Genomic DNA, 27,624 nt, shown 5'->3' on the forward strand with positions numbered 1-27,624 from the left:
CTTGCCTCAGTATGTGTCCTATCATCTTCCATCTTCGCCACTTCACTTCCTTGCTCAATGGCTTCATGTCGGCTCTTTCTAGTAGCTCTATGGTGCTGATGCGGTCTTGCCACTGGATTCTGAGGATTCTTCTTAGGCATCTGTTATGGAACACGTCGACTGATTTGTTGTCTCCCCTGTTCGTCTTCCATGTTTCACATCCATACAGTAGGACTGGCACAACCAGTGTTTTGTACAATCTCAGCTTTGGTCTTGAGATGCTGTTGGAGTACCAGATCTTTTTGAGTTTGATGAATGCACCTCTTGCTTTGGAGAGTCTGTTCTTTAGGTCTAGGGCTGTCCCCGACTAAGGATTTGGATGGTCGACTAGGATTGGCCAAAATTTGCCGTTAGTCGACTATTGGTCGACTTAAAAAAAATTAAAAAAAAATAAAATATAATTTTTTTTAATTTTTTTTTTTTTTCATTTGGGCTGTGGGGGGTGCTTAATGTCTGAAGGAGTCGACTGAAGGCTTCTTGTCCTCTGCAAAAGCATGCAATTGGTCCACTGATGGATACATCTTGATATTTGTCTAGTGTGTTCATTAGATGGGTGAAATCCTCTTTCAGTGCCTCTGTGCCTGTTTTCATAGGCAGTTAGCATCTGGTATGCGTGCCATTAGCGTTAGCCACGCTTCTAGGCCTATTTTCTTTTGGAAAGAATGATAAAAAAAAAAAAAAAAATATTAATACTTTTTTTTTTTTTTTTTTTATAATAATATTCGACTAAGAGGTTGGCCAGTCGACTACGGCCCCTTTCGACCGATTAGTCGACTAATCGATTAATAGGGGTCAGCCCTAGGTCTTTCATACTGTACCTCCTCCCTCTTTACAGACGGTGGCTCCCAAGTATGTGAATTGGTCTACATCCTCAATCTCTTGGTCGTTTATGTTGATTTTGTCATGGTTTCTTGCATTAATTCTCATGTTTTTTGTCTTTCCGGTGTTAATCTTGAGTCCCACTCGTCTGGCTTCTCTCTCCATTCTTGTTGTTTTTTCCTGGATTTGGTGTTTGGTAGAGGAGAGTAATGCTACATCATCTGCAAAATCCAGATTGTCGAGTTTTGATGTCAACTTCCATCTGATTCCATTCTCGCCTTGTCCAACTATTCTTCTCATTATCCAATGCATGATCATTAAGAATAAAAAACCTGACATGTTGCATCCAATGTTCCCTCTAAGGTGCGCCCGTGCGCTCGCGCGCACATGGCCAAACGCTCCCGTGCACATCTGAAATCTGTCGCGCACAGAAACGTTTGTGTAAAAAAAATAAAAGACGTTTGTTTGGATGCACGTTGTAGCTAAAGGGCTACACAACCCGGACTGTATTAAAGATTGTTTAGATTAAACCACTACTAAAGAATATTAATAGCCAGACAGTATAGTTAGACAAAATGGCGGACACTCAATTGACTGCGCGGGGACAGGGATACCTGGTTTATAAGCATTTTAATAGTCATAGCAACATACATATCAGTTATCACGGTTCTCCTTTAATAATAGAATGTCAGTGTATCAAAGTCAGCGGTAATGAATAGTTCCTAGGTTACGGATACTCGACCGGAGCTCTGCAGGGAGTGAGACGAAACGAGGCGATACTGGGAAAAGCAAATGGTAGCTGGAGACGATGGTTTCCCTCTGGAGCTCCAAGCTCCGGAGGAACTGTAGACCGGTCGGATAATCCTGTCGCCGCTGGAAGAAAGGGGGTCTCGTACGTAACCGGTCCTTGTAATCCTAGCGCCCGATGGCAGGGTTAATAGCTATTAATCCAAAAGCCCGTTGGCATAGATGGTAGCTAGCTAGCTTCGTTTGTACTGGAAGCTAACCCGCAGACGGTCTCCAATGAGTAGTTATATCCAAACGGCGCTGGGTTTAACTATAAGTCTCTCCACTTTACTTCGCTTACACGAGTCACTATACTGTGCCAATAATGGCTCTACAATATTATAGTCGTATCTAAGTAGCCATTAGCTCTCTGTAACGATACACTGCTTGTAGGTCTGTGTACAACTGTACCGGACGTATCACACTCTCGCTCTGCTACTTCTCCTGTTATGTTACTGCCGCCGCGGCTGCTTGCACCATCTACAATATATATACTCAAACTGATCCCTATGGGGCTCAGCCGATTCACCTGTACAGAATCAATGCGCTTGCTCTGGGCTAGTCTGAACGTGTCTGAACATGTCTAGAAACCATGTCTAGGGGGCGCGTCTCTGGCGCCTACAACGTCAAGGATGGGACCCAATGAGGCAAGCGAATAATACTATTATGCAAACAGATGGCGTAAAGATATATATCTTATATATATAAACAATATACAAGTTATACAAAATAATAAACGCAGACTTTCAGTGTTAATCTGGACCTTCAGAACACACATACTCATGATAATTCACACGTTCTGGGGCCCCCAACATAGCGCTCGTCCTAATTGGCTAGCTCTTCGATACGATCCAACCTATTGCGTGGCACCACAAAGAGATGTTTTAGTATCGGCGTCTGTGATTTGCCTAAACGTTTGGCGCTTCCTGAATCCGCAGCAGCTGTAGTGGACGGCGAGTGCGAGACAGTAAAATAATAATGACGACTGGTCAGCCTCCATTTCAAGCGTCCAGTGTAGACTGTGAAAGAGGGTTTAGCTTGATGAATCGTATCAATAAATCGTCTTCAAGTGGAACATCTAGACGAGTTGATGAGAATCAAGTCAAGGCTGCAAGCAGACACAGACGGTGCCACCACCATCAGCCTGGACAAGGTGTACAACCACTGGAGAACTGAGAAGGACAGACGGGAAAAATAAGGTAACATATTAGTTCCTGATCAGATATGTGCGTGTTATACTGTCTGTCACTCATTAGGAATTATCATCTGAATCATTAAGAGCTTGTTTTTATCAGTTGTAGAACTGCTAATATTAACATAATTTTGTTTAGTCATGTTTGTATTTTCTAGACCAAGACAGTTTCAAGACTACAGTATTAACAGTAACACAAACATGTGTGTTTTGAACTTGGCAAAAATCTGACGATAGAAGATTAATGACTAATTACTCTATTCTATTCTACTCTGTTTCCCAGAAGAAGCAGACCAGACCAGAGGAGAAGTGGCTTCTGCTGACTTTGGATAACTTTATTTATTCTTAAATTTTTTTGAGGAGCAGAGAGTAAACAAGTGACTATTTTCTGATGTGCAGTGTGCACACAGACTAACAGAACGGACTAAGAGCTAAGAGCCTAAGACCAGACCAGACCCTGACTCTGTGGGTGACCTTTGCTATCTGGCTCTTCCCCCACAGGCCCTGCTACAGATAAATCCAGTCCAGGGTTAGAAATTAACCTTTTTTTTCAAGGGCTTTTTTTGCCCCCCTTAATTGATTTTCGGGGGCTTTTTTTGTATTTCGGGGGCACTGAATTTTTATGATAAACGGTAGGTGTGGGACGGTTCACAAAATGGACGGTTCGGTTTGTATCACGGTTTTGGGGTCACGGTTTTCGGTTCGGTTCGATATACGTTAATTTTTTATAAAAAAAAAATAACACTCAAACTAAACATGCTTCTCATTTATATATATATATATTTATATTTATATATTTATATATATATAAAAAAAAGTTTACAGTGTTTACAGCCTTAAATAATGTTTGGCATTATTATAAAGACCGAACTGACTGAAAAATATAGGCTACATTTGTCAAAGTATTAACTTAGTGTCTTAGTGCAAACAAACAATATGCTCAGCCAGCACTAGACTTTCCTTTCTTTAATATAAACACAAAAAAACAATGTCAACCATGTTTAAATTCCCTGATTGTCAGTTCTTAATGGAAAGATTCGTTTTCCGCTTGAAATGATTATGTATCTGTCTACATTTATTTAGACTAACATTATTTAAATATTGAGTGCAACTGTGGTGGATTACGTAATTTGTTGAGTTGGAACTATCTATGGGTTGGCGCCGGGTCCCCACGGACATTTTAGCGTGTGGCACCTTCAGCTCCGGTAACGTTGAATGAATGAATGAATGAATGAATGAATGAATGAATGAATGAATGAATGAATGAATGAATGAATGATGAATGAATGAATGAATGAATGAATGAAAACTTTATTTAACAGATTGCAGAATGGGTACAATACAGTACGGCTCAATACATACAATTGTTAAGGGGATGCAGACCTGAGAAAGACGTTTGTCTTGTTTCCATCAGGGTCCCCCATTTTCAATTCATATAGACATTTATGACATACACAACATACATGACATTTATGGCATAGGGACATATAGGTATTTAGTACTGATACATTTGTGACATAAACGGTATTCAAATATACAGTACTGTTACCCCTAGATCCTGACAGAGTATATACATATGATGGGTCTTTAAGCGTCTTTGAGCACCTGGAAAAGCGCTATATAAAATAGATGTATTATTATTATTATGGGGAGGGGACTGTACATTAGGAGGGGGTGGGTGGGTGGGAGAGAAATATACATACGGCGGGGAGGGAATATATACATGCGGTGGGGAGGAGACTGTCTATTAGGAGGTGGTGGGGGTTTTGGGCATTTACGGTGGCCAGTTTCGAATTGCAGCCTCCCGTAGGTGCTCTTTAAGAGCGGTTTTGAATGTGGGCAGGGATTCACATTCCTTTACAGCTTTGGGTAGGGCGTTCCACATTGTTGTGGCATAATTGCGAAACGTGTTTAGTCCCTTGTTTGAGCCGAATCTGGGTTTAACATGATTTGTTGTTTGTTAGGAGGAGATCATAACATCAACAAGCAGCACGAAAGCGGCAATAGTCCCGGTTGGAGTTAGTAAAACACAGTTGTATGTTAGCCTTCTTGGATGTTGAATAAACGCCTATCATTGTCTTTAAACACCCCGCCTCTCAGACTCTCATTTCCTCCTCTGCTAGGCTGCTAGCTAGTAGCACTAGCTACGGTAACATTTCGTTGACTATTAGCTGGGGCTAGTGCTACCATAGTTAAAATGTGCGTCGTGTTGTACAAACTGCTAGGTGTGTGTGTAGGCCTATGTAATGTTAATGGCTATGTTTTTAAAGTCGTAATGAAGATTGATTTATATTGTGCTTGCCATTTACACAAACTGACTAGCACCTGGCTGCAGTGCTGCTGGGAGAGTGCTCACCTCTCCCGGCTCCGCCAAATGATTTTTTTTATTTGTGCGTCATCTGAACCGTACGACACACAGACGCTCCATTACCGGATAAATATATATATATAATTAGTAAACTGTCTGGGGCATTTTGTGCCCCCCTTAACTGATTTTCGAGGGCATTTTGTCCATTTTCAAGGGCATTAATGCCCCAAGCCCCCGTTAATTTCGAACCCTGATCCAGTCTATATAGATATTTACATTACATACATGTTGTTATAACCATATGAAATGTGGTATCCTTCAACAGAGAGGAAATTGGTATCTCATTTTCTTGTCTTGGAGAAGACGGTAAGCACATTTCCCATAATGTTGGCGTGTTCCTTTAAATGTAATCTACACTCACATGTATGACTATGGTGTATATATGGTACGATAAAAGGGGCGACAGGCAACAGTGGCTCAGGAAAAAGAGCGGTCGTTTGGTAATTGGAAGGTTCCCGGTTGGATTCCCGGGAAGCGTGTCGATGTGTCCTTGAGCAAAGACACTTCCCCAACTGCTCCCAATCTTTGGATAAAAGCACTATATAAATGCACCATTCACCATTTAAATGCACCATTTACCATTTATAAATACACCATTTACCATTTAAATGTGGGGAAATGGGGATTTTACACATTTCCCTGGATATGTGTGCATTCAAGGTCGGTAAAAGTGAGATTTTCTTTTGTAATGTCTTTATTAGTATAAGACTCTAGTACAGTGAACACTTGATGGTTTATGTCCACATGTTTTTACTAGTGCTGTCAGGCAATTAAAAAAAGAATCTAATTAATTACAGGATTTGTAAATAATTAATCGAATTAATCGCATTTTAATCGCATAACCATTTTAGGCCTGATATTTTATATTCTATAATGATATTTCAAATTGCATGTGTCCGGATGGCAGAATTCAGTACTGTATCTACAAAACCTTCTGTTTAATCATCTTCCCTTTATTCATTTGCTTAGATTTTTCAGGTCTGGTCAATTTTAGCATGGTGTTATTCACAGTAAAAAATTATTTAAAAAAAAATTGAATTGATATTCTCATTTGGTTCATTACAATTCACTCAAGCCTAGTAGACACAGTATTTCTGACACTGGGAATACATTCCCTGAGATCCATAGATGTCCCTAGAATCAGATACCAAGAACATGCAAATGGACCATTTAAAAAAGATTATTGTAAATGTTTATTCTACGTTCTTATGGGATGAATGAGATATTTTTTTTAAATCAAATTTAAAAGTAAAAAAAAAAAAAAAAAATTATTAATTTTGAGTTAATTTTCATAACTCGATACTTATAATTAATTAATCAAATTAACGTGATAAACTGACAGCCCTAGTGTTGAAGGCAGAGATTCTGTGTAGGATTGTTAGTAACTGTCTAACTGCCTATATGGCTGTTTACACTAGTAACTGTTTACCTGCATATATAACTGTTTCCACTAGTAACTGTTTACCTGCATATATAACTGCTTCCACTAGAGGGCGCCCTAGGTGGAGACACTCAGGAGTACTACCATGTGGCGAGTATAAGTAGCTCTGTCTCCTCCCACTTCTTTCTCTCCCCCCATGTCTCTCAGTGAGAGAAGACCTGTAGAACTACTGCTTTTCATGTGAATAAAAGAAACCACGCCAGTTAAGGCTCAAGATAGAAACCATGCCTCTTGACCACATTATTGTCGCCCTATAGCCGAATTCTTGTTGTTTTGTTTGCACGGACTACAACATATAACGTATATCACACCAGTTAGGTTAGGGTACCTTTAAATCTCTGGAAATGTTCCTACATTTTCTGTAACATAGAAACATCTTTGAATATCTGACCTTACAGAGTACCTGTTGATGTTTGGAGAGGAGCTGAAACCTCTCAGAGTGTACGGTAGACATGTGGAGATGTTGTCCTATCCTTACCCAGGGTGCACCCTGCAGTTCTCTCCCAGGGCACTGCGTCAAGAGCATGCCAAGCCAGAACTCAGGTATTCTAATCGCCTTAGTAACAACATTCCAGTCGGTGACATTCAGATATTGTGTGATTTGCGTAATTAGTTTTGAATGCTGATATCTAATGTATCGATCCGTTTTCAGGAGCATCACATTGCATCATCGCATACGAGAAGACACAAATCCGTTCTCAGCGGAAATAAAAGAATTCGACGAGAGAATACGACTTGCACTTGAAAAGAAGGCAGCAATAAAAGAATTCGACAAGAGAATACGACTTGCACGTGAAAAGAAGGCCCCAGAACTGACAGAGGAAGAGGTGAAAGAGAGAATACGACTCAAACGTGAAATGAAGGCCGCAGAACTGACAGAGGAAGAGGTGGAAGAGTGAGTCGAGTTCAAAGTTCACCGTTGAACTGTGTGCTTTAGGGGGGGGGGGCAATGTATTTTTTATTTAATGTACACAATACACACCGCATTACTCTTTCCCTCTGTAGCTACAAAAAGATACTCAGCAAGGCTCGTAAATACGAGCTTGAGCGGCATGACATCATACTGTGCACCTGTACAGCAGCTTCCAGCCCCAGCTTGGTCAAGACGGTCAGCGCTCGGCAGATTCTCATCGATGAGTGTGCCATGGCCACAGAGCCCCAGACCCTCATCCCTTTAGTCTGCAACAACCCAGAAAAGGTGTGGTAAATAATCCAAATTACATATATATGTAATATGTATTTTTATTAATTCTCTTTTTATTTGTATTATTATTATAATTTTTCTAATCTGTTTTGATGACTATTTCCTGTAGTTATCCTACCCCAACATTATATTAATAAATGTAATGTCATGTTGTAGGAGACAGGAAATCACGACCAGAGAGAGTGAAGTTTCTTTGACCACACATCAGTGTGCATCATTTATTAGCATAGCTTGGATACCACAACAAACCAAGCCAAGAGTTTATATGGCCGCTCTAGCCACCCACAATGCCCCGTGTCCTTAAAGTGACAGTGTAGGTGGATTATGTCCAGTCCATGTAAGTGTCCATGTAAGTGCCCACTACATATGTCCCCCCAGAATTCACCCTACTAACTAAAAAAACGGGTCGGTAGACGGACCTCCCGACCATAACGGCTCCGAACAACTGGAGCCGGTATATGAGCTACCGTGGGACCCCCTGGGGCCTTGCGGTGGCGAGGAGGGCAAGGGGCAAGGTGCCTATTGGGCGGTGAGGGACTCATATTTTCAAAAAGTGATTTAGGGTGACAAGGTTTAACCCGGGGAGGTTGCCCTCGCCGCGGGGGCCGAGCGAGTGCCACGGGGTGATCCACATCCAAGTGAGCTGGCTTAAGCCGGTCCACCGAGACATGTTCCGGTTTACCGCCAATGTCCACCACGAAGGTCTTACTTCCCGTCTGTATGACCCGAAACGGGCCATCGTAGGGGGGTTGAAAGGACCCGCGGTGGGCATCGTGCTGTATGAACACATATTCCGTGGTCTGGAGGCCAGGTGGAACACGAGTCTGTGGCAAACCATGTTGCGAGGTGTGGACCGGCACAAATGCCCTAGCGTTCTCCAAGAGTGAAACGCGCTGCTGGGTCGCAGACCAGGGGTCTGTGGTGTCAGGTAAAAACTCCCCGGGGACCCGCAGCGGTTGACAATAGACCAGCTCAGCCGACGATGACTGGAGATCCTCCTTGGGGGCGGTCCTGAGATCCAACATGACCCACGGGAGCCTGTCGACCCAACTACCATCGCTAAGGGTAGCTCGGAGAGAGGCCTTCATGTACCGGTGAAACCGCTCACACAAACCGTTAGCCTGTGGGTGATAAGCGGTAGTGCGGTGCAGTCTCACGCCTAAGTTTCTGGCAATCTCGGACCAAAGCTCAGAGGTGAACTGAGGTCCGCGGTCCGACGAAAGGTCAGACGGAGCACCGAACCAGGCCACCCACGTATATATAAACGCCCGAGCCACATCAGTGGACGTTGTGGATGACAGCGGAACGGCCTCTGGCCACCGAGTGGTTCTGTCCACCATCGTGAGGAGGTATGTGAAACCATGCGATGGGGGTAATGGACCCACCAGGTCCACATTCACATGGTCAAACCTCCTCTCGGGCACGGAGAACTGGGCCAAAGGAGCTTTAATGTGGCGGTGTACCTTAGCGTGCTGGCACATTACACAGGTCTTAACCCACCCACTCACATCCTTTTTCAGCCCGTGCCAAATGAACTTGGCTGCCACCTGTTTTTGAGATGCCCTGTTTCCGGGGTGAGAGAGACCATGTATGATGTCAAAAACATGACGTCTCCAACTGCTGGGCACAACCGGTCGCGGCCGTCCCGTGGAAACGTCGCACAGGAGTGTGCCGTTAGCCTCATTAAATGCCACATCCTCCAGCTGTGATGGCCGTCCTGTAGGCCTGAATGTCCAGGTCGGAAACCTGGTCTGAGGCCATGCGTGCATAGTCTAAACCAACATGGACGGCCCGACCAAGGCCAGAGAGAGACAGTCTGCCACTAGATTGTCCCTGCCTGCGACGTGCTGAATATCCGTAGTAAACTCCGAGATATATGCCAGATGCCTCTGCTGACGGGCAGACCATGGCTCAGTCACTTTAGCCATAGCAAAAGTGAGTGGCTTGTGGTCTACAAACGCCGTGAACGAACGAGCCTCCAGCAGGGAATGGAAATGCCGCACGGCCAGATAGAGGGCGAGGAGTTCCCTATCAAAAGTGCTATATTTGCACTCATTAGGTCGAAGCTGCCGGCTAAAAAACGCCAGTGGCTGCCAAGCCCTACTCACCCACTGTTCGTATACCGCTCCAACAGCATAGTCTGAAGCATCAGTGGTGAAGTGGGTGTGCCAGCCTGGTTGCATTGGCCAGGGTGGTTTTAGTATCGACAAACGCCTTGCGTCTCTCGTCTGTCCAGAGCCTCGTACAGAGGGAAAATCACGACCAGAGAGAGTGAAGTTTCTTTGACCACACATCAGTGTGCATCATTTATTAGCATAGCGTGGATACCACAACAAACCAAGCCAAGAGTTCATATGGCCGGTCTAGCCACCCACAATGCCCCGTGTCCTTAAAGTGACAGTGTAGGTGGATTATGTCGTGTCCATGTAAGTGCCCACTACAATGTGTTTATTTGAAGGAAGTTGAATGTTGTGCTCTCAATCCAGCAGCAGCTGGCTTGGTGTGACCAATGACCATAGCGGTTTCCCTCAACAGGGTTCTTCATTATGTTGATGTCATGATCATGTGTGTTGGTTTGCTGATATTTGATTAAAGTTTTTGACAGTAGTGCCCCCCCTACCCCCCCCCCCCCCCCCCGTCCTTCCTATGTAGAACCTATTTTCCTTGTACATTAATGTTTAAAGGTAGAATCTGTAATGCTGTAGTGACCCCTAGGCAAAAGAGCCTGCTTGGTATGATATTGTTGTGTGTGTAGTTGATGGGGTTGCTATTGCTGGTCACTAGGGGTGTAAAAAAAAAACAGTTCGGTACGTACCTCGGATTTGAAGTCACGGTTCGGTATGGTACATTTTCGGTACAGTGGAGGAAAGTTTGGCTTGCCATGTTCCACTCAGGGGTGATGTAGTGTGCAGTTACTGTTAAGTAGGGCTGTCAACAAATATTCTATATAAAAATTCATAATCAAATAATAATAATACAAAAAAATGTATTACAATAATAATTAGGGATGTCCGATATTATCGGCCTACCGATATTATCGGCCGATATCGGCATTAAAATGTGATATCGGAAAATATCGGTATCGGTTTAAAAAAATAATAATAATAATTTTTTTTTAACATTTTTATAACCTTTATTTACCCAGGCAAGCAAGTAAGAACAAATTCTGATTTTATTTATTGTCAAAAGTATGCATAATGTTGTGTTAATTCCACAACAAGAGATATGTAATGTTAATTACCTGAAATTATTCCATTTTTGGGGGGGGGGGGGGGGGGGACCCTGCATATATCGGTATCGGTTGATATCGGTTGATATCGGTATTGGAAATTAAGAGTTGGACAATATCGGTATATCGGTATCGGTAAAAAAGCCAATATCTAGCATCCCTAATAATAATATTATATTGTGGGCCTGAATGTGCTGCATGACGGATAGAAGACATGCAACGTCACTTGCATTGAGCTGAAGAACGTGACAGTAGTAACAAATGGACTACAACAACAACAACAACAACAAGACAGTGATTTGCACTCTGCGCAATCTCAAGCCCCGGTTGGAAATATTTCAACTTGTGGAACATCGAGACAAAGTTGTATGCAAGCTATGTAAACTACAGCTGGCCTACCTTATTTTTTTATGCTAACACTATTTTGGGAGTTACATTTCGTTACTTGCTCCCGTTCTGCTTTGCTATGGGAAATATACCACGTATACCACGTTATTTGAAAGATTCCGCTACATGCACTTTACACTTGCCCGGCCACGCCCCTGTCCGCCTACATGTATTTATGCGAGGGGTGTGACCGTACATCCACCTTCCCGTTCTTTCACTCCAGGAAGTGTTTTTTTGCTACTGGCACACGCCAAGCGAGTGGCATTTAGCTTAGTTAGTTTTTTTGGTTGCTATTTTTTGGATCCCAAGAATGGCATCATCACCCGGACCTGGGAAGTATTTTTCTTGGCTCCACCTGTGATTCTCCGTCGCGACCTCCTCTGTGCGCCGCGGGGGTTCCCTAGTCCCACGTTTGTGGCGAGAGGGTGAGCCCTGGCGGTGGGCGGAGCTGGGTGCGCACCGCCCGGAGATCGCTGAGCGCCGCCTCTTCAAAGGGTGGCGCCCCGGCGTCCCCTCCGGGGATGACTTGCGGCACAAGCTCTCCGCTGCTGCTCGCTCCCACCATTCGGTGGTGAGAGGCTGTGGCGGGTGGTCTGGCGGCTCCACCAGCACTCCCTCCTCCCAACCACCGGCGTTTGCCGAAGCGGAAGCCGTTGAGCGCCGCTCACTTGTGAGAGAGGTGGCTCCGGCGTCGACATCAAACGGACCCCCGACAAGAGCGGGCACGGTCTCTCTGATGGCGGACGATTGCGGCACAAGATCTCCACCTGCTTGCTCCTGCAGTTAACACTTTGGTTGCCTTGGGTTAAATTCATGATATACCATAGGTTGCCGGCTCTATTTGTCTATGGAGAAGTACCCCTTCTTTGCATGGCTATAACTTTTTAAATTCTATTGCTACATTGCCATTATTAGGGCCCATTCAAAGTCCTATATGTATTGTTCATTGTGTAGCAACGTTAAACTTTTTCATTCACATATTCATAGTAAAGTATGGTCTAATGTATAAGTATGTTTTCATCTCTTTCTGCAGCTTTCTCCAGAACGTGATCTATAGCCCCAAATGCATTATATTGATGATGCAATACAGTTTTATGGCAATCAGCGCGATATAAAAAATTCCAACTAGACGTACTTCTAGAAGTTACTACACGTCATCTGATGTTGACCGGATGGGCTAGGGGGCGTTTATAATTCCGTGGGCAGCGTTATACCAATCATCTAATGTGGGTCAAATGTTGATAATAGCAGTTACTATCGAAGACGGTAACGTTACACGCTAAAACTCACCCCAGTCTCCGCGCGCCGTTGGGCGATCATCGTAGAGTAGAAATCTTATCATTATGGGATGTAAATTTACCCGGTCCATCTCCAGCTTGTATAATGGTATATACGTCCAAATCATGTTGTTTATCGAGTTATTGGCAATCGATCACTGTGTAGCGTGACGAGCCAGAGTCCCGGGACCTATAGCGAGTGCCCGGAAGTAATACGGACGTCTAGCACAACCTCTATGGCACATCCTGTTAAGCGATTGCGCCGATCGGCCACCAGATGGCGCTCCTGAACCGCCAGAGAGCTCAGTGGGTCCTGCTGGTGGATCTCAGGCCAGCGGAGGGGACATATGAATCCGATCGCAGATTTTTGAAATATTGATATAAGGACGCTGTACAGCGTCCTCCGGCAACTTGAGCATGGCCGGCAATGACGTCTAAAGACGTTTCATGGCAGCCAAAGTGTTAAGAGCGGTGGTGAAGCGAGCAGGGCGGGTGGTCGGTAGTAGGAGGAAGAGTACGCAGGCCGCGGGGCTCAAGTCCCTCCGGTTTCTGCGGAAATGCTGGTGCCGGAGTGGGCCCTGCGCCCCCTACCATCACGTCCCAGAATGTTGCATGATGCCTCGCTGGCGAAGTCAGGGTTCAATTATAGCCCCGACCCCAAATGGCGAGAGGCCTGAGACGTGAGGTCCCAACTCGCGTTGTTAATTGAGAGGTCTCTACAGGATAAACCTGGCGTCTTCCCTCTCGTGTGAGTGGAATTTGTGACGGATGTTTTTTTTCCCCAGGCTCTGTATGTAAACCCTGTGTCAGTGTCCGGTCTTCTCCCGGTTTTAGATAGATAGATAGATAGATAGATAGATAGATAGATAGATAGATAGATAGATAGATAGATAGATAGATGGATAGATGGATAGATGGATAGATGGATGGATAGATGGATAGATAGATGGATAGATGGATAGATAGATGGATAGATAGATGGATAGAATGACTGGCCTGCCTTACGCTTGTTCAGGCTCTTCACCTCTAGGTCTGGCAGAGACAGAACCTGTGATGAAAGGAGATGTCGTTTGGTTAGACATGGATGAGACAGACAGACAGACAGACAGACAGACAGACAGACAGACAGACAGACAGACAGACAGACAAATTAATCGACAGATATATAGATAGATGGATAGATCGGTCGATAGATAGATAGATAGATAGATAGATAGATAGATAGATAGATAGATAGATAGATAGATAGATAGATAGATAGATAGATAGATCGGTCGATAGATAGATAGATAGATAGATAGAGAGATAGAGAGATAGAGAGATAGAGAGATAGATAGATACTTTATTAATCCCCTTGGGGAAATTCAGGGTATCTCGCAGCTCACACAGTATACAGACATTGACAGTTCTCATTCAGTTGTTTCACATTATGTCTGCATCATGAATAAAAAATAAGCACATGATAAAATTCAATTAAATCATATCTATCAATATCAATAAGAGCGTGATGAGATAAAAGCAGGTGTATAAAAAACTGTGTAAAAACAGGTGTATAAAAAACTGTGTATAAAAACGGGTGTAAAAACAGGTGTGTGGGGAACAGGGAACAGGTCAGAGGTCAAGGTCCCCCGCACTATATTACGCTGTTGTACAGTCTGATGGCAGTGGGGACAAAGGACCTCCTATGCCGCTCAGTCCGTGAGTGCAGGGAGATTAGCCGTCTGCTGCGACTGCTGCTCTGCCCCACCAGGGTGTGGTGGAGAGGGTGGTTGGGTTGGTATTGTCCATAATGGCCAGCAGCTTGCTCTGCGTGCGGCTCTCCACCACGGTCCCCAGTGGGTCCAGTCTCCTCCCCACCACTGAGCCAGCCTTTTTCACCAGCTTATCCAGCCGCCTGGCATCCCTGGCCGTGGTATTACCACCCCAGCAGACAGCGGCATAGAGGAGCACACTTGCCACCACTGCCTGATAGAACATGTACAACATTTCCCCACGCACATTAAAAGACCTGAGCCTCCTAAGGAAGAACAGCCGGCTCCGTCCTTTCTTGTAGAGCGCTTCCGCGTTTGCAGCCCAGGCCAGCTTATCGTCCAGGTGCACACCTAAATATTTGTATGTCTGCACCGTCGCAATGTTGTTTCCCTGTATGCTGACTGGTTGCAGAGGTGGTTTCGACCTGCGGAAGTCCAGTACCTTGGTCTTTGTTGTGTTCAGGAGAAGGCCGCTCCGTTCACTCCAGTCACTGAAGGCTCGCACCAGGTCCCTGTACTCTCCCTCCTGTCCCTCCCTTTCCCCAAAGAGGGGGGAGAGACATTGTGTCGGGGGCTCTTTCTTGTTAGAATTCGCCCGCCACCGTTCTCAGGTCTTACGAGCCTACACGCTGTTCGATATCAGCGCTTGGTCTTACAGGACCAATATCAGCATGTTCTAAAGTGTTTTTTCATTTTAAATTTTTTGCAGCTTTTTTAGGGGTCTGTCACTTGGTCTGGTCACTGCCAGCTCGAGGGCTCGCGTGCATTTCCGGGGGGAAATGGCGGGGCAGGTCAAGCGTCGACAGGGGGGTTTCACGCTCGTTAGGTGGGCCACCGGGAGCTGTGCATTCGCGTGTACAGACCGTCTTGGTGGCGCTTCCTGTGGTGTTTTGATCGAAACGTGTACCTATCCCCCTCTCCTTTGAAGAAGGACACGGGACTGATCCTGGTTGCGCCGGACCAGATCAGTTCAACCCGGTGTCCGCCGGGTCACAGATATATGTTCTGTTAACCCGAAGGGCCCTGGGCTTTTCCTGAATATATGTTCTGTTAACCCGAAGGGCCCTGGGCTTTTCCTTAAAACGCCTAAAAGGCTTTGTATAGCCTGTATATACGCGCAGCTGTGTTTCCCAGATTCAATGGGTTAAGGGAGCAACCTTTCTGTTTTTTGGGGTGGTTGTCTACTCACCTTGTGCGTCTTTTGGGTGCTGCCCCCTTTTTCCGCACAGTCGGTGTCCTGCCCCTTCCCCCCCCCCCCACCCCTCACTAGGAAGGGTGGGGGGGCCCGGACCCTCCCGGGTGTTCTGATGGTTGTAGGGGACCTCAGTGGGTGCATTTGTCGGGCTCTCTGCGTCCTGCTCCGGCCTATGTCCCATAGCAGAGCAGAACAGGAGCAAGTAACGAAATGTAACGAAGGTTATCCTATAACCCTAGTTACATGAGTTCTTGCAAGCGTTCTGCTCTCAACTCACTGAGGACCCCTGACTGTCTTCCTAATGAAGGTCAAGACTCGGGAAGGCGGATGTACGGTCACACCCCTCGCATATATACATGTAGTTGGACAGGGGCGTGGCCGGGCAAGTGTAAAGTGCATGTAGTGGAATCTTTCAAGTAACGTGGTATACGTGGTATGTTTCCCATAGCAGAGCAGAACGATTGTAACTAGGGTTATAGGCAGTGATGGGAATAACGGTGCTATAAGTAATGGCGTTACTAACGGCATTAGTTTTTTCAGTAACGAGTAATCTAACGGATTACTCTTCCAATCTTAATAACGCCGTTAGCGTTACTGCAAAAAAATGCGGCGCGTTACTATGAATGAACCTGTTTCTTTCATAGTTGTATAGTGCTTAACAAGCATAATTTAATGTTGCCCAGTTGTGGCCTGTTGAGGGGCAATACATATCAAATGTTCCAAAACATCTATTGTATTTGTATGATCCACTAATATATAAACATAGTAATTATAATATCTACATACATGGCATTTGATTGGAGGCTAGTCTCACTTTGTCCCACAGCAACATTAAAATAGTTTAGATTTGTGTATGTTGTTTATGTAAAAAAATATATATATATTGAAAGTAACGCAATAGTTACTTTCTGAAGTAACTAGTTACTTTTATAATTTGTAACTGAGTAAGTAATTTAGTTACTTTTTGGAAGAAGTAACTAGTAACTGTAACTAGTTACTTTTTAAAAGTAACTTGCCCAACACTGGTTATAGGATAACCTTCGTTCTAGCATCAAGAATGTAAGTAGCCTACTTTTCAGTTTTTTTCGGTAATTGTTTGATTACTATTTCCCGTTTCATGCTGAGGAAAATATATCGTTTCATGTTTATCACACCTTGTTCGGAGGCGTGTTGCTGTGTATGAATGTCCATTCTATATGCCATAAACTTTCATTCATTTGATCTCAGAGAGACAGCCCCTTCTCAATCTAGCACCAATTCCTCCTCACACACTGAGAGAGAGAGGGTGCGCTCGTGTGTGTGTGTGTGTGTGTGGGGGGGGGGGGGGGGGGGGGGGGTAGGTTTTCTAGCTATGGCTTGTCGTTTGCATTTGCCATACTATGAGGCTATGCTAAATTACACATAATATCTCAGTGGTGTGGGTGGGCTGAACAAACAACATCCAGCCCTTTGCGCAAGTTATATTTTGGGAAGGGGGTGAACTTGGAGTTTTGAAGTTCCACACGCAAAAAAAGGTTCTGCACGTGCATTCCGTTAGTAGTTAAAGTAACGTTGTATTTGTTCGGTACACAGCGGGCACTGAACCGAAAGTCCCGTACTGAACGGTTCGGTACCAGTACACCACTACTGGTCATACCTCAGCTCTGTCAAGAGAGGTTTGGAGAAATGCATAGGATAATAAGTTATTAAACTCCAACCCAATCACACCAATACAAAATGTTTTAGCAAAGTGCAATACCAAGTGGGGCTCATTTGACTAGAGGTCATTGTTTGGCGGTATTACAGATTCTAACTTTAACTATAAAATCCACCTAATCAATCAAAATTCACGCAATCATTATTAGGCGTTTTGGTTGCTCACTGTAACGTACATACCAATTTCCTCTCCGTGTGTTCAGTAGAGAGCTACCCGGCTGCAAGCTAGCCTAGCTTAGCACAAATGAATGGAATCGGATACGGACCACTAGCCTAGCTTAAAACTCCAGGAGAGGTGTTTCCATTCATAGCTTGCAGCCGGATAGCTTTCTACTGAACGCACAGAGGAAATTGGTCTCTATCTTCTTGTCTGACTCTGGAGAAGATGCATTTCCCATGATGTCGGTGTGTTCCTTTAATCTCAGTGTCAGCCTGCTGTCATTTGCGTGGAAAAGGGGCAGTGTGGTATTGTCCTTTTGTCATGCTCAAATTAAAGTGAATTGTGATGAATAACATCATCTTTACCCTCCTCAGATAGTTTTGCTCGGTGACCACAAACAGCTCCGCCCCATCGTCAAGAATCCAAGCGTCAGACGGCTGGGGATGTCCAAGTCTCTGTTCGAGCGCTACTTCATACTCTACAAGCAAAGGGCTGTGAGGTTGAACAAGCAGTATAGGATGGTAAGTGCATTAAAATGTACATCGACTGCCAGGATGTAATGGCGTCCCCTCAGTAAAGATGAACCAAAACAAAGGAAATAATAATAATTAATAATAATGATAAACTTTATTTGTATAGTACCTTTCTTACAAGAATTGCAGCTCAAAGTGCTTCACAGCAGTATAAAAAAAAAAAAAAAAAAGACAGGCATCAAATTGGCAGATCAAGAGCAATGCAGTACAGAGCATAAAATAGACAGCAGCAAAATAGACAAGGTCAAGATAAGGCATAGAGCATTAAATCACATTTCATATTAGGATCTAACATCATAATAGGCCTCTTTGTTTACGGTTTGCTTCTATGGCAATTTTTAAATAGACAGTAATAAAATAGTGAATGGAATAAAGAATAAAATAGTGCAATAGTGCAGTGCAATAAAAAAAGTTAGTAAAATAGAATACACAGTAAAATAATGCAATAGTGCAGTGCAATAAAATAGTTTTCATCTACAGTTTAAATAAACAACACAGATAATGTGCTTTATTCTTAGCACATGCAGGTTCAATTCCCGGCAGCGGTACCTCCGGCTTGGTCAGTCGTCCCTACAAACACAGTTAGCCGTGTTCGAAAGGTGGGAAGCCTGGTCGTTGCAGCAACTCTTACTGGGGAGGGGATCTGTGAACCTCAGCACGCGTTACGCTCTCCCAGAGAAACTCCTCGCTGTCAGGTGAAAGGAAGTGGCAGGTGACTCCACGTGTATCAGAGGAGACATGTGGTAGTCTACACCCTCCCCAGACCGACAGGGGAGACATGTGGTAGTCTACACCCTCCCCAGACAGACAGATGAGGCATGTGGTAGTCTACACCCTCCCCAGACCAACAGAGGAGACACGTGGTAGTCTATACCCTCCCCAGACAGACAGTAGAGTAGCGGAACGACCAGGAGGGAATTGGCATAACGACTGGTTGTCACAACTGTTGACACCTTTTGTTGCTAAAGCTAAAGATGGTCCTCTTAAATGTGCTACTTGTCAATTTGACAAAAATTTCAAGTATGACCCGTGTAGATCTGTGGTTTATTCCTCATAAATGCTCTAGTTTAGAGCCTTTACTGATGTCTTTCATTTGAATGGATCTGTATTGACCTCTCATGCATACATACAGCTATTGTTACTCTGTTGTAGAGTAGTTAAAGGGATAGTTCAGATATGTTGACATAGTGTGGTATGAAATACTTGCCAATAGAGAAAAACTATACATAGCCATCAGCTGACTGACCACGTCCCATGTTCCGAGTGAGACACGCAGCTTCAGACAGGCGCACATTCTTTTTTTTTATCCACTTTTTCTCCCCATTTTTCTATTTTTCTCCCATCCCAATTTCATATTATATCCTGCACAGCGAGGTCGGATCCTGGGGGAGGTAGTGTCCTCCACACGTTACACTCCCCCAGTGAGAGTCCGCGCTGCCAGGTGAAAAGAAGTGGGGATTGGCTACACATGTGTCGGAGGAAGCATGTGATAGTCTCCGCCCTCCCAGACCGACGGTAGGGGGCATAGCACGCAACGACCAGGTAGGGGATTGGGAATTGGCATAACGACTAACATTGGGATGGGAGAAAAACGGAAAAAGAAAGGGGGAAAAAGACAAAGTAAAAAAAATAATAATATAAATTGGCACCTTGTGCCGATAATTTTTACTTGCACTGTCAGTATATACATGTACATGGGTTTGCTCTATCTTATAACCTTGTAATTGTCCAATGTTTTGTCAGTGGACATTTAACAGTGTATTTTATGATTATTGTTTTGTATTTTCAGCTGAATAAATACCGGTAGATTCAATATATTGTCTATTTTTATGTGCCTTTTTTTTATAGCATTACAATATATGCAAGTTCCCATCCCTGGCATATTATGAGGGGCTCCTGGAGACCGCGGTGGAGCGTCCAAACAGTGTCCTCCTTGCTGACCGCAAGCCAAGTCAAACGGTGTTCGGGGACGTCAGCGGAGAGGAGCTCAGCCTGGTTGTGAGCACTGGGAAGGGCAACGAGAACTCCAAGGCAAACAACGCAGAGAGAGACATAGTGGTACAATACCAAGCATTCTATTCACCGATTTATTTTACATTTAGTTATTTATCTGACGCTTTTATCCAAAAGCCACTTACTGTACAAATTGTGGACAACAAGTCAGCCGGAGGGGCACGCCTCTGGCGGCTAAGGGCAAGTGGTATCGTTCATCTAGTAGTGCCGAACTTCAAGTTCAAGTTCTTTAATAGTTGTCATACAGAAGTACAGAATACTTTCATACAAAATGCTTCTTACTGTTACACTCCAGAGACTGTGCTAGACAAGATAGTATCAAATAACATAATAACATAATATAGCATGAATTTAGAAGAAGAAAATGAGGTCACAGTGTTCGGTATAGACATATGTACAATGTTCTGAGTTACCATATAATATACAATACACAATACTATGCAGTGTACTAATGTACAGTACTATCTAGTGCAAAGCAGAAATGGGATGAGGTACAATTTTAGGTACAATTTACAGTAAGGTGTACGAGTTGTAGTGCAATCCTTCATCCATAAATATAAAGTGTGGGGAGTGGGTGCTACAGTGTGTTTGTTTAAAGTGGGTGTGTGCTATAAGTGTGTGGAGTGGGTGCTACAGTGTGTTTGTTTAAAGTGAGTGTGTGCGTGTGGATGTGTGTGCTATGTGCGTTTGGTGGTTGTTGTTGTGTAGTGTTCATTCATTGTTCGTTTAACAGCCTGATGGCCTGGGGATAGAAGCTTCTTCTGAGTCTTTCTGTGCTCGCCTTGAGACTCCTGTATCGCTTGCCTGACCGCAGCAGTTCAAAGAGGCAGTTGTTCGGGTGACTGGAGTCTTTAATGATTCTCTTAGCCTTGCCCTTGCAACGCTTGTAGTAAATGTTCTGGAGGGTGGGGAGCCCCCCTCCAATTGTGCGTTCGGCTGAACGTGTCACTCTTTGTAGTCTGCTTTGGTCTTGTGCAGTGCTATTCCCAAACCAGGAGGTGATGTTGCCGGTCAAGATGCTCTCTATTGTACATGAGTAGAAGTTCTTAAGGATCTTCTGGCTGACTTGGAACTTCCTTAGGCGCCTGAGGAAGTAGAGGCGTTGTCGTGCCTTCTTCACAACACTGTTAATGTGTGTGGTCCATGTCAAGTCCTCGGATATGTAGGCTCCGAGGTACTTAAAGCTGTTGACTCTCTCAACCGGTGCCCCGTCGATGCTGAGGGGGCTGTAGTCCTTGACCCCCGACCTCCTGAAGTCCACAATCATCTCCTTTGTTTTGCTGACGTTCAGGGAGAGGCTGTTTTCCTGGCACCATCCCGCCAGGACCTTGACCTCTTCCAGGTAGGCCCTCTCGTCGTTGGCAGAGATCAGGCCCACCACCACTGTGTCGTCAGCAAATTTGACGATTGTATTGCTACTCCGCTGAGCCACACAGTCGTGTGTGTACAGGGAGTAGAGGAGGGGACTCAGAACACAGCCCTGGGGGGCCCCTATGTTGAGGGTGATGGATGAGGAGGTGCAGTTGCCTGCTCTCACCACCTGGGGTCTGCCAGTCAGGAAGTCCAAGACCCACTGGCAGAGGTCATAGCCCAAGCCCAGGTCCCTGAGCTTGGCTATGAGTATGGAGGGGACTATGGTATTGAATGCCGAGCTGTAGTCGATGAATAGCATTCTCACATAGTTCCCCTGCCTCTTGTCCAGGTGTGATGCTGCTGTGTGCAGCACATGGGATATGGCGTCCTCCGTGGACCTGTTGGGGCGGTATGCAAATTGCAGGGGGTCCATGTTGATGGGGAGGGAGGAGCAGATGTAGCCCTTTACTAGCTTCTCGAAGCACTTCATGGCTATGGAGGTGAGAGCTACAGGGCGGTAGTCGTTGAGGCAAGCAGGCTTGGATTTTTTGGGTACAGGGATAATAGTTCAGGCAGGTGGGGATGACAGCCTGTTCTAAGGACAGGTTAAATATGTCAGTGAATACTGGGGCCAGTTGGTCGGCACAGACTTTTAGGACGCGGCCGGGGATGCCGTCTGGACCTGCTGCCTTCCTGATATTCACTTTTTTAAAGGTCCGCCTCACCTCATGCTCTGTTACCCTGAACACTGCGCCTCCATCAGCAGCCGACCCCCCCCCCCCCCATTGCCGAGGCTTGTGAGCTGGTGTTGTTATTACCAGCATCAAACCTCGCATAGAAGGTATTGAGGTCATTTGCTAAGGAGATGTCACTGTTCAGTTTGAGGGAGGCGCCTTTGTAGTCTGTCATCGTTTTGAGCCCCTGCCACATAGCTCTAGAGTCAGCTTGTTCAAACTGGAGTTCAATTTTATCCCTGTAGCGTCGTTTGGCCTCTGACACTGTCCTCCTTACGTTGTATCGCGCCACCTTGTGGTCATTCATGTTGCCTGCCTCTAGGCCGTCGTTGTATGCTTTGGTGCGCTCTCTCAGAGCTTCACGGACGGATTTGTCTACCCAGGGTTTTTGATTTGGGTAAACTTTCATTTTGGTAGTGGGGATTGTTTCATTCACCCTAGTACAAACATAGTCCAGCACTGTCTCCGTGTAGGCATTAATGTTATCTGTGTCGCGGAACACATTCCAGTCTGTGTTGTGAAACACTGACCGGATCGTATCCTCTGACGTCACATCCCATTTCTGCACCTCTCGCGAGACTACGGGAGTACTTTTAATTCTCTGTCTGTACTTTGGTGAAAGAAAAATGGATGCGTGATCTGACTTACCGAAGCCACTATCAGAATGAGCCTTGTAGCCACCTTTAAATTGCGTGTAACAGTGATCTAGGATGTTACCGCCTCTGGTGTTGCAAGTCACATGCTGATAGAAGTCAGGCAATACCTTTCTCAGATTGGCGCTATTGAAATCTCCCAGAACTAAAATGGCGGCGTTAACATTCGCCTCTTGGATTCTATTTACCTCGTCGTGTAGTCTGGAGAGCGCAACCTTGTTGCTGGCTTGCGGTGGAATATACACTCCGACCAGGACGATCGCCGTTAACTCCCTCAGGAGGAAGAAAGGACGACACTTGATGGTTATATATTCCAGTTCTGGGGAGCAGTGGTTGGATAATTCCTTCACGTTAGTTGGGTCACTCCAATTTTTGTTAAACATGAAGGCAATACCTCCTCCACGTTGTTTACCGGACTCTGCTGATCTGTCCTTGCGGTGGATAAAGAAGTGATCAGCCGGTTGAATTGCGTGGTCTGGGACGTCCGGCGTCAACCACGTCTCGGTGAAGCAGAGGACGTTGCAGTCCCTAACGTCTCTTTGATATTGAATCCTTGCTCGGATGTCATCCAGTTTATTGTCAATTGATTGTACATTGGCTAGTAATATACTGGGCAGTGGTGTGCGGTGGCGTCTGGATCTCAGCCTGTTACGGATCCCAGCCCTCTTCCCTCGCCGTCTGGTTCCTCTGTTCCTGGGGTCTAGGAACAAAGGATCTGGTCCTGATCTCCGGAGAATTTCTTCAGGCCATTGATGCGGTTCGGAAAGCTGATCCAGTGAGTAATCCAGTTGGTAAGTTTCCCGTAATCCAATGTCTATGAGTGACTGACGGTCATATACATTAAATGCACCAACAGTTGGTACGAACAAAACTCTAAAAACTATAAATATTAACAAAAGTAAACACAGTCTCGACGGAGCGAACAGAGAGGCAGCCGGTCGGAGCAGCGCCATCATCATAATAGAACTTGAGTGCTATACTCTTGAGTGCATATATTAACTTTTTGGCTCACCAGCCACTGTGGCTAGTGGTTTTCCAAATTATAGCCACTCAGCATTTTCACCAACCAAAAATCCCTGCACTCGTTTACATGCACATGTAACGGAGGTACCGCAGTCTATCCACAGTCACGAGGTACAGTAAGTGAAGTGGCTGTGGACGTTAAGCGGTACTGCAAGTAAACTCACTCCCCAGAGGCATCCAGACCCAGTAGCAAGAGGTGGATTCACCTCTTGGTATAGTGGTCTGTGATGCCGCCCGCAACGCAGGAGATCAGGGTTCAACTCCCACAGGGGTCGAATCGACAAAACACAACGCAGTTAAGGTCACACCGGCTACACACACTATACGCCGATCATAACCCAACAATGGTAATAATGCGATTATTAAAATGGTCATGTGAACGCTTCTTAATGTTAAATGAATGTGGCTAGCTAGCTAACAAACACTGTAATATTAGTTTAATAATACATGTTACATAATACATGTTAGTTTGTTTAATACTTACTCGCACATCCACAAATAGTCGGTGAAGGGTCTGCCTTTCTTCCCGATTGCATGGACGTTACGGAGCAGCTTCATCTTGTCCAACTGAGCCGATTTCACTGAGACCAGGGATTTCACCGCAACACTCTCCTCTAACACAGGGGTTCCCAAAGTCGGGGTCGCGACCCACAGGAGGGTCGCGAGCCGCCGCGGAAGGGTCGCCAGATGATTAAAAAAAGAAATAAAAAAATCCCAAAAAATTTATGTTTTTTTTGGGATTCTTTTTTTGCAGTCAGGCCACTGAACTTAGAAGCAGGCCAGGACAGTGTTTCTAGTTGCAGCAGTGCAATAGTTAGATAACCTAGGTGGAGATCACTGCAACTCACACAAGTTGGAGAACTATCTCTCTCTCTCTCTCTCTCTCTTGCTCTCACACACACAAAAGGAGCCGCATGTGATTGGTGGAGGCGGGACCCTTACAAAAAACTGTTGTTGCTAATTATTGACACATGCTAGCCTGTAATAATCCCCCCCAGAAAAATCTACTTTGCATTTGATATATTGCAAATATATGCCATCACACACACTGGCATTTAAAGGGTTAGAATTATAAAATGTATATGTGGTGTTATGATCAGGGCTGAAGTTGAATAAAAGATTGTATTATTTTCAATCTGACATTACAAAAAAACTGAAAATCCATCAAAATCAGTGTTGTTGCTAATCATACATATGCTAGCCTGTTTTTTAACAATAATTTGTGATGCCATCACAAACACTGGCATTTAAAGGGTACAAATAAAGAAATGCCTGCACCAGAATGCAGGAAATTAAGTCTTTGTAACAAGAAATGTCCTGGTGGGGGACCCCCAGACCCCCTGCTTAAAAAGTGGCCTGACTGGGGCTTTATTTTGCACTATATTTCCTGGCCTGAATGATTTCCCCAGTCCGGCCCTGGTTAAAAGCCTCCAATGCTTATTAGTGTGTGTGCGTTTGAACGTGTGCATGTTTCAACCATACATTTCCATTTATTTAAAAAAAAAAATATATATAATAATAATCTCCTATAATAGTGGGGGTCGCGGCTCTCTGACCCCGTTATTTTTGGGTCGCGGCCTGAAAAGTTTGGGAACCCCTGCTCTAACAGACCGGTCTTCGCCCACTTGGTAGCTAGACTATGCATGTGGCCATTTGATACCTCATGATCCTTTATAGTTTCTCATTTTAAATTGGTTGTGCCAATAACAAATGACATGCTTTTGGACTTACAGTATCAGTGCCATAAATCCGACAATCAATGCAGAACATGAGCTTCTTCGTTGGATCATACCCTGGGCCTAGCCACTCATGACCTGACCACCACTTTTCATAACCGGTTATTTTTATTCGCCTCCTCTTGTACTTTGTTAGTTTTTTCTGTCTCGATCTCATTCTCATTTCTCTTTTTTGTTTGTTGATTGATTGCTTCACCCGGTCTTTTTACACCCACAATATGTCGCCACATTGTAGCGAACTGTCTTGCTAGCTAATGTTAGCTAGTTAATGTTAGCAGCATTCGTTCAGCTTTCACATACAGAGGCAACATGCGAGAGGGCGAAGTGGATGGGCCAATGGAATGAGCACATTGTGCACACCCAGTGCTCATGGGAGTTGTAGTATCATGTTGTATCACCTCGAATTGATGTAATTATTTCAGATGCCTTTTGTAAACTACAATGATTTTTTTTCATAGAAAATGCTACCAAAAGGTCACCCACCAAAGTGGCTGGTAAGAGTGACAGAGTTACACGCCACTGCCGAATTCTACCCGCATTTAGCAGGTGTTAATGTCAAGCCCTGCATAGTAGTATAGACATATTAGCATAGTAGGTAGTAGTAGTATAGGTATAGAAGCATAGTACATAGTAGTATATAGACATATTTAGCATAGTAGGTAGTAGTATTGTTAGGAATCCAGGTAAGAATATTGAGTTCAAGTGTGGCACGAAAGAATGGAGACGGAGAGGGTGCTGCTCTTCTCGAATACGTGTTATTTTATTATCAGAACCACTTTGAGCGATAATATTACTTTACAAGGTAAAGCAGGTAATAGTAATACAAGGAAAGATACTTAGATAAACAACTTAAAGAAGCAAAGAGAGAAAAGGGCGGTGAGAGATCCGACTTCTCGACCTTAAGCAAAGATAACTTTAAATCATGATAACGGGCGAGATATCCGACTTCTGCCCATGGATGGCTGTGCCCAGTAACACTGCTGAAGAACCGACAGAAAGAGAGAGGCAAGGGCCCTCATTCATCAACGTGTTCTACGCACAGATCTGTGCTTACCCTGTGCGTACGATCATTTCTAAGCAAAGAGTGGGATTCATCAATTTCGATTTGAACTTGACTCCGTGCTTACATCTACGCACAGGTCAGACCAGGCGTACCTGGCGCCCAGTGGTAGAATATATTATTACAACAAGGAAATGAGCTTCTGTGCATAATAACACTGGCATGTTCTGTACGAACCGTAGTTCATTATAGTTCATTGTAAAATAGCAACAGTAGTGTAATTATGGTCAAAACCCTATAAATAGCATTTGGAATAATAGATCTTTCTCTCAGAATGAATGCAGCATGGTTTATATAGCGTTATCGGAATATACGGGGTGTAGGCTACTGACTGACTGCGCTCCGCGTAGCTTGATTGATTGATTGATTGATTGAAAAGTTTATTAACAGATTGCAGAATGGGTACAGTACAGTACAGCTCAGTACATACAATTGTTAATTGGGGATGCAGACCAGAGAAAGACTTTCGTATTGTTTACATCAGGGTCCCCCATTTTCAATTCATCATAAATCATAAAGCTCAACTCGTTATTATTTTGCGCAGACCGCAGAAACACGGGAACGTTTTGATTATATTTAAAAGGCTTTACGTTAAACGAAACAAGTGGAATTTCGAAGCTGTAAGCAGAATACAAGTCATATGAATATAGTGTTCTTCCCCCTTTTTACTGTATAAGAAAGAATAGAAAACGCATTGCAATGACACCAGATAGTGGACAGACTATGTATATGATGGGATTCAAGTTCGCGTTTTTGTTGATCATAGGCATGCTGTCAGAGTATGATATCAGAACATTTGTCGTCACAGATCATGTCCTAATAGAACATAGGCTATGGCATGGATCGTGATATTGTGTGGACTGTTATTATTACTGTCTGTACCGGTACCACCCATTGTGACAACAGCCTTGTGAGTCCCGCACACAAACATGATGGAATTCAAGTTCATGTATTGAAAGGCAGGCTACATCATACA

General features: G+C 44.5%; 1 protein-coding gene across 1 annotated transcript in view; it reads left to right on the plus strand.

Moving 5' to 3' along the window:
• The window catches only part of LOC311231219 (3'-5' exoribonuclease HELZ2-like), a 99,168-nt gene that overhangs the window by 61,769 nt on the left and 9,775 nt on the right, over positions 1 to 27,624 (plus strand). Inside the window, exons 13-17 of the mRNA XM_084317762.1 lie at positions 7,044 to 7,188; positions 7,298 to 7,540; positions 7,651 to 7,843; positions 17,918 to 18,064; positions 19,925 to 20,134. Of these exons, the coding sequence (XP_084173888.1) occupies positions 7,044 to 7,188; positions 7,298 to 7,540; positions 7,651 to 7,843; positions 17,918 to 18,064; positions 19,925 to 20,134 (938 nt within the window). The remainder of the gene's footprint in view (positions 1 to 7,043; positions 7,189 to 7,297; positions 7,541 to 7,650; positions 7,844 to 17,917; positions 18,065 to 19,924; positions 20,135 to 27,624) is intronic.

The sequence above is a fragment of the Notolepis coatsorum genome, assembly GCF_963971535.1.
Source record: "Notolepis coatsorum genome assembly, chromosome: 6".
NCBI lineage: Eukaryota > Metazoa > Chordata > Actinopteri > Aulopiformes > Paralepididae > Notolepis > Notolepis coatsorum.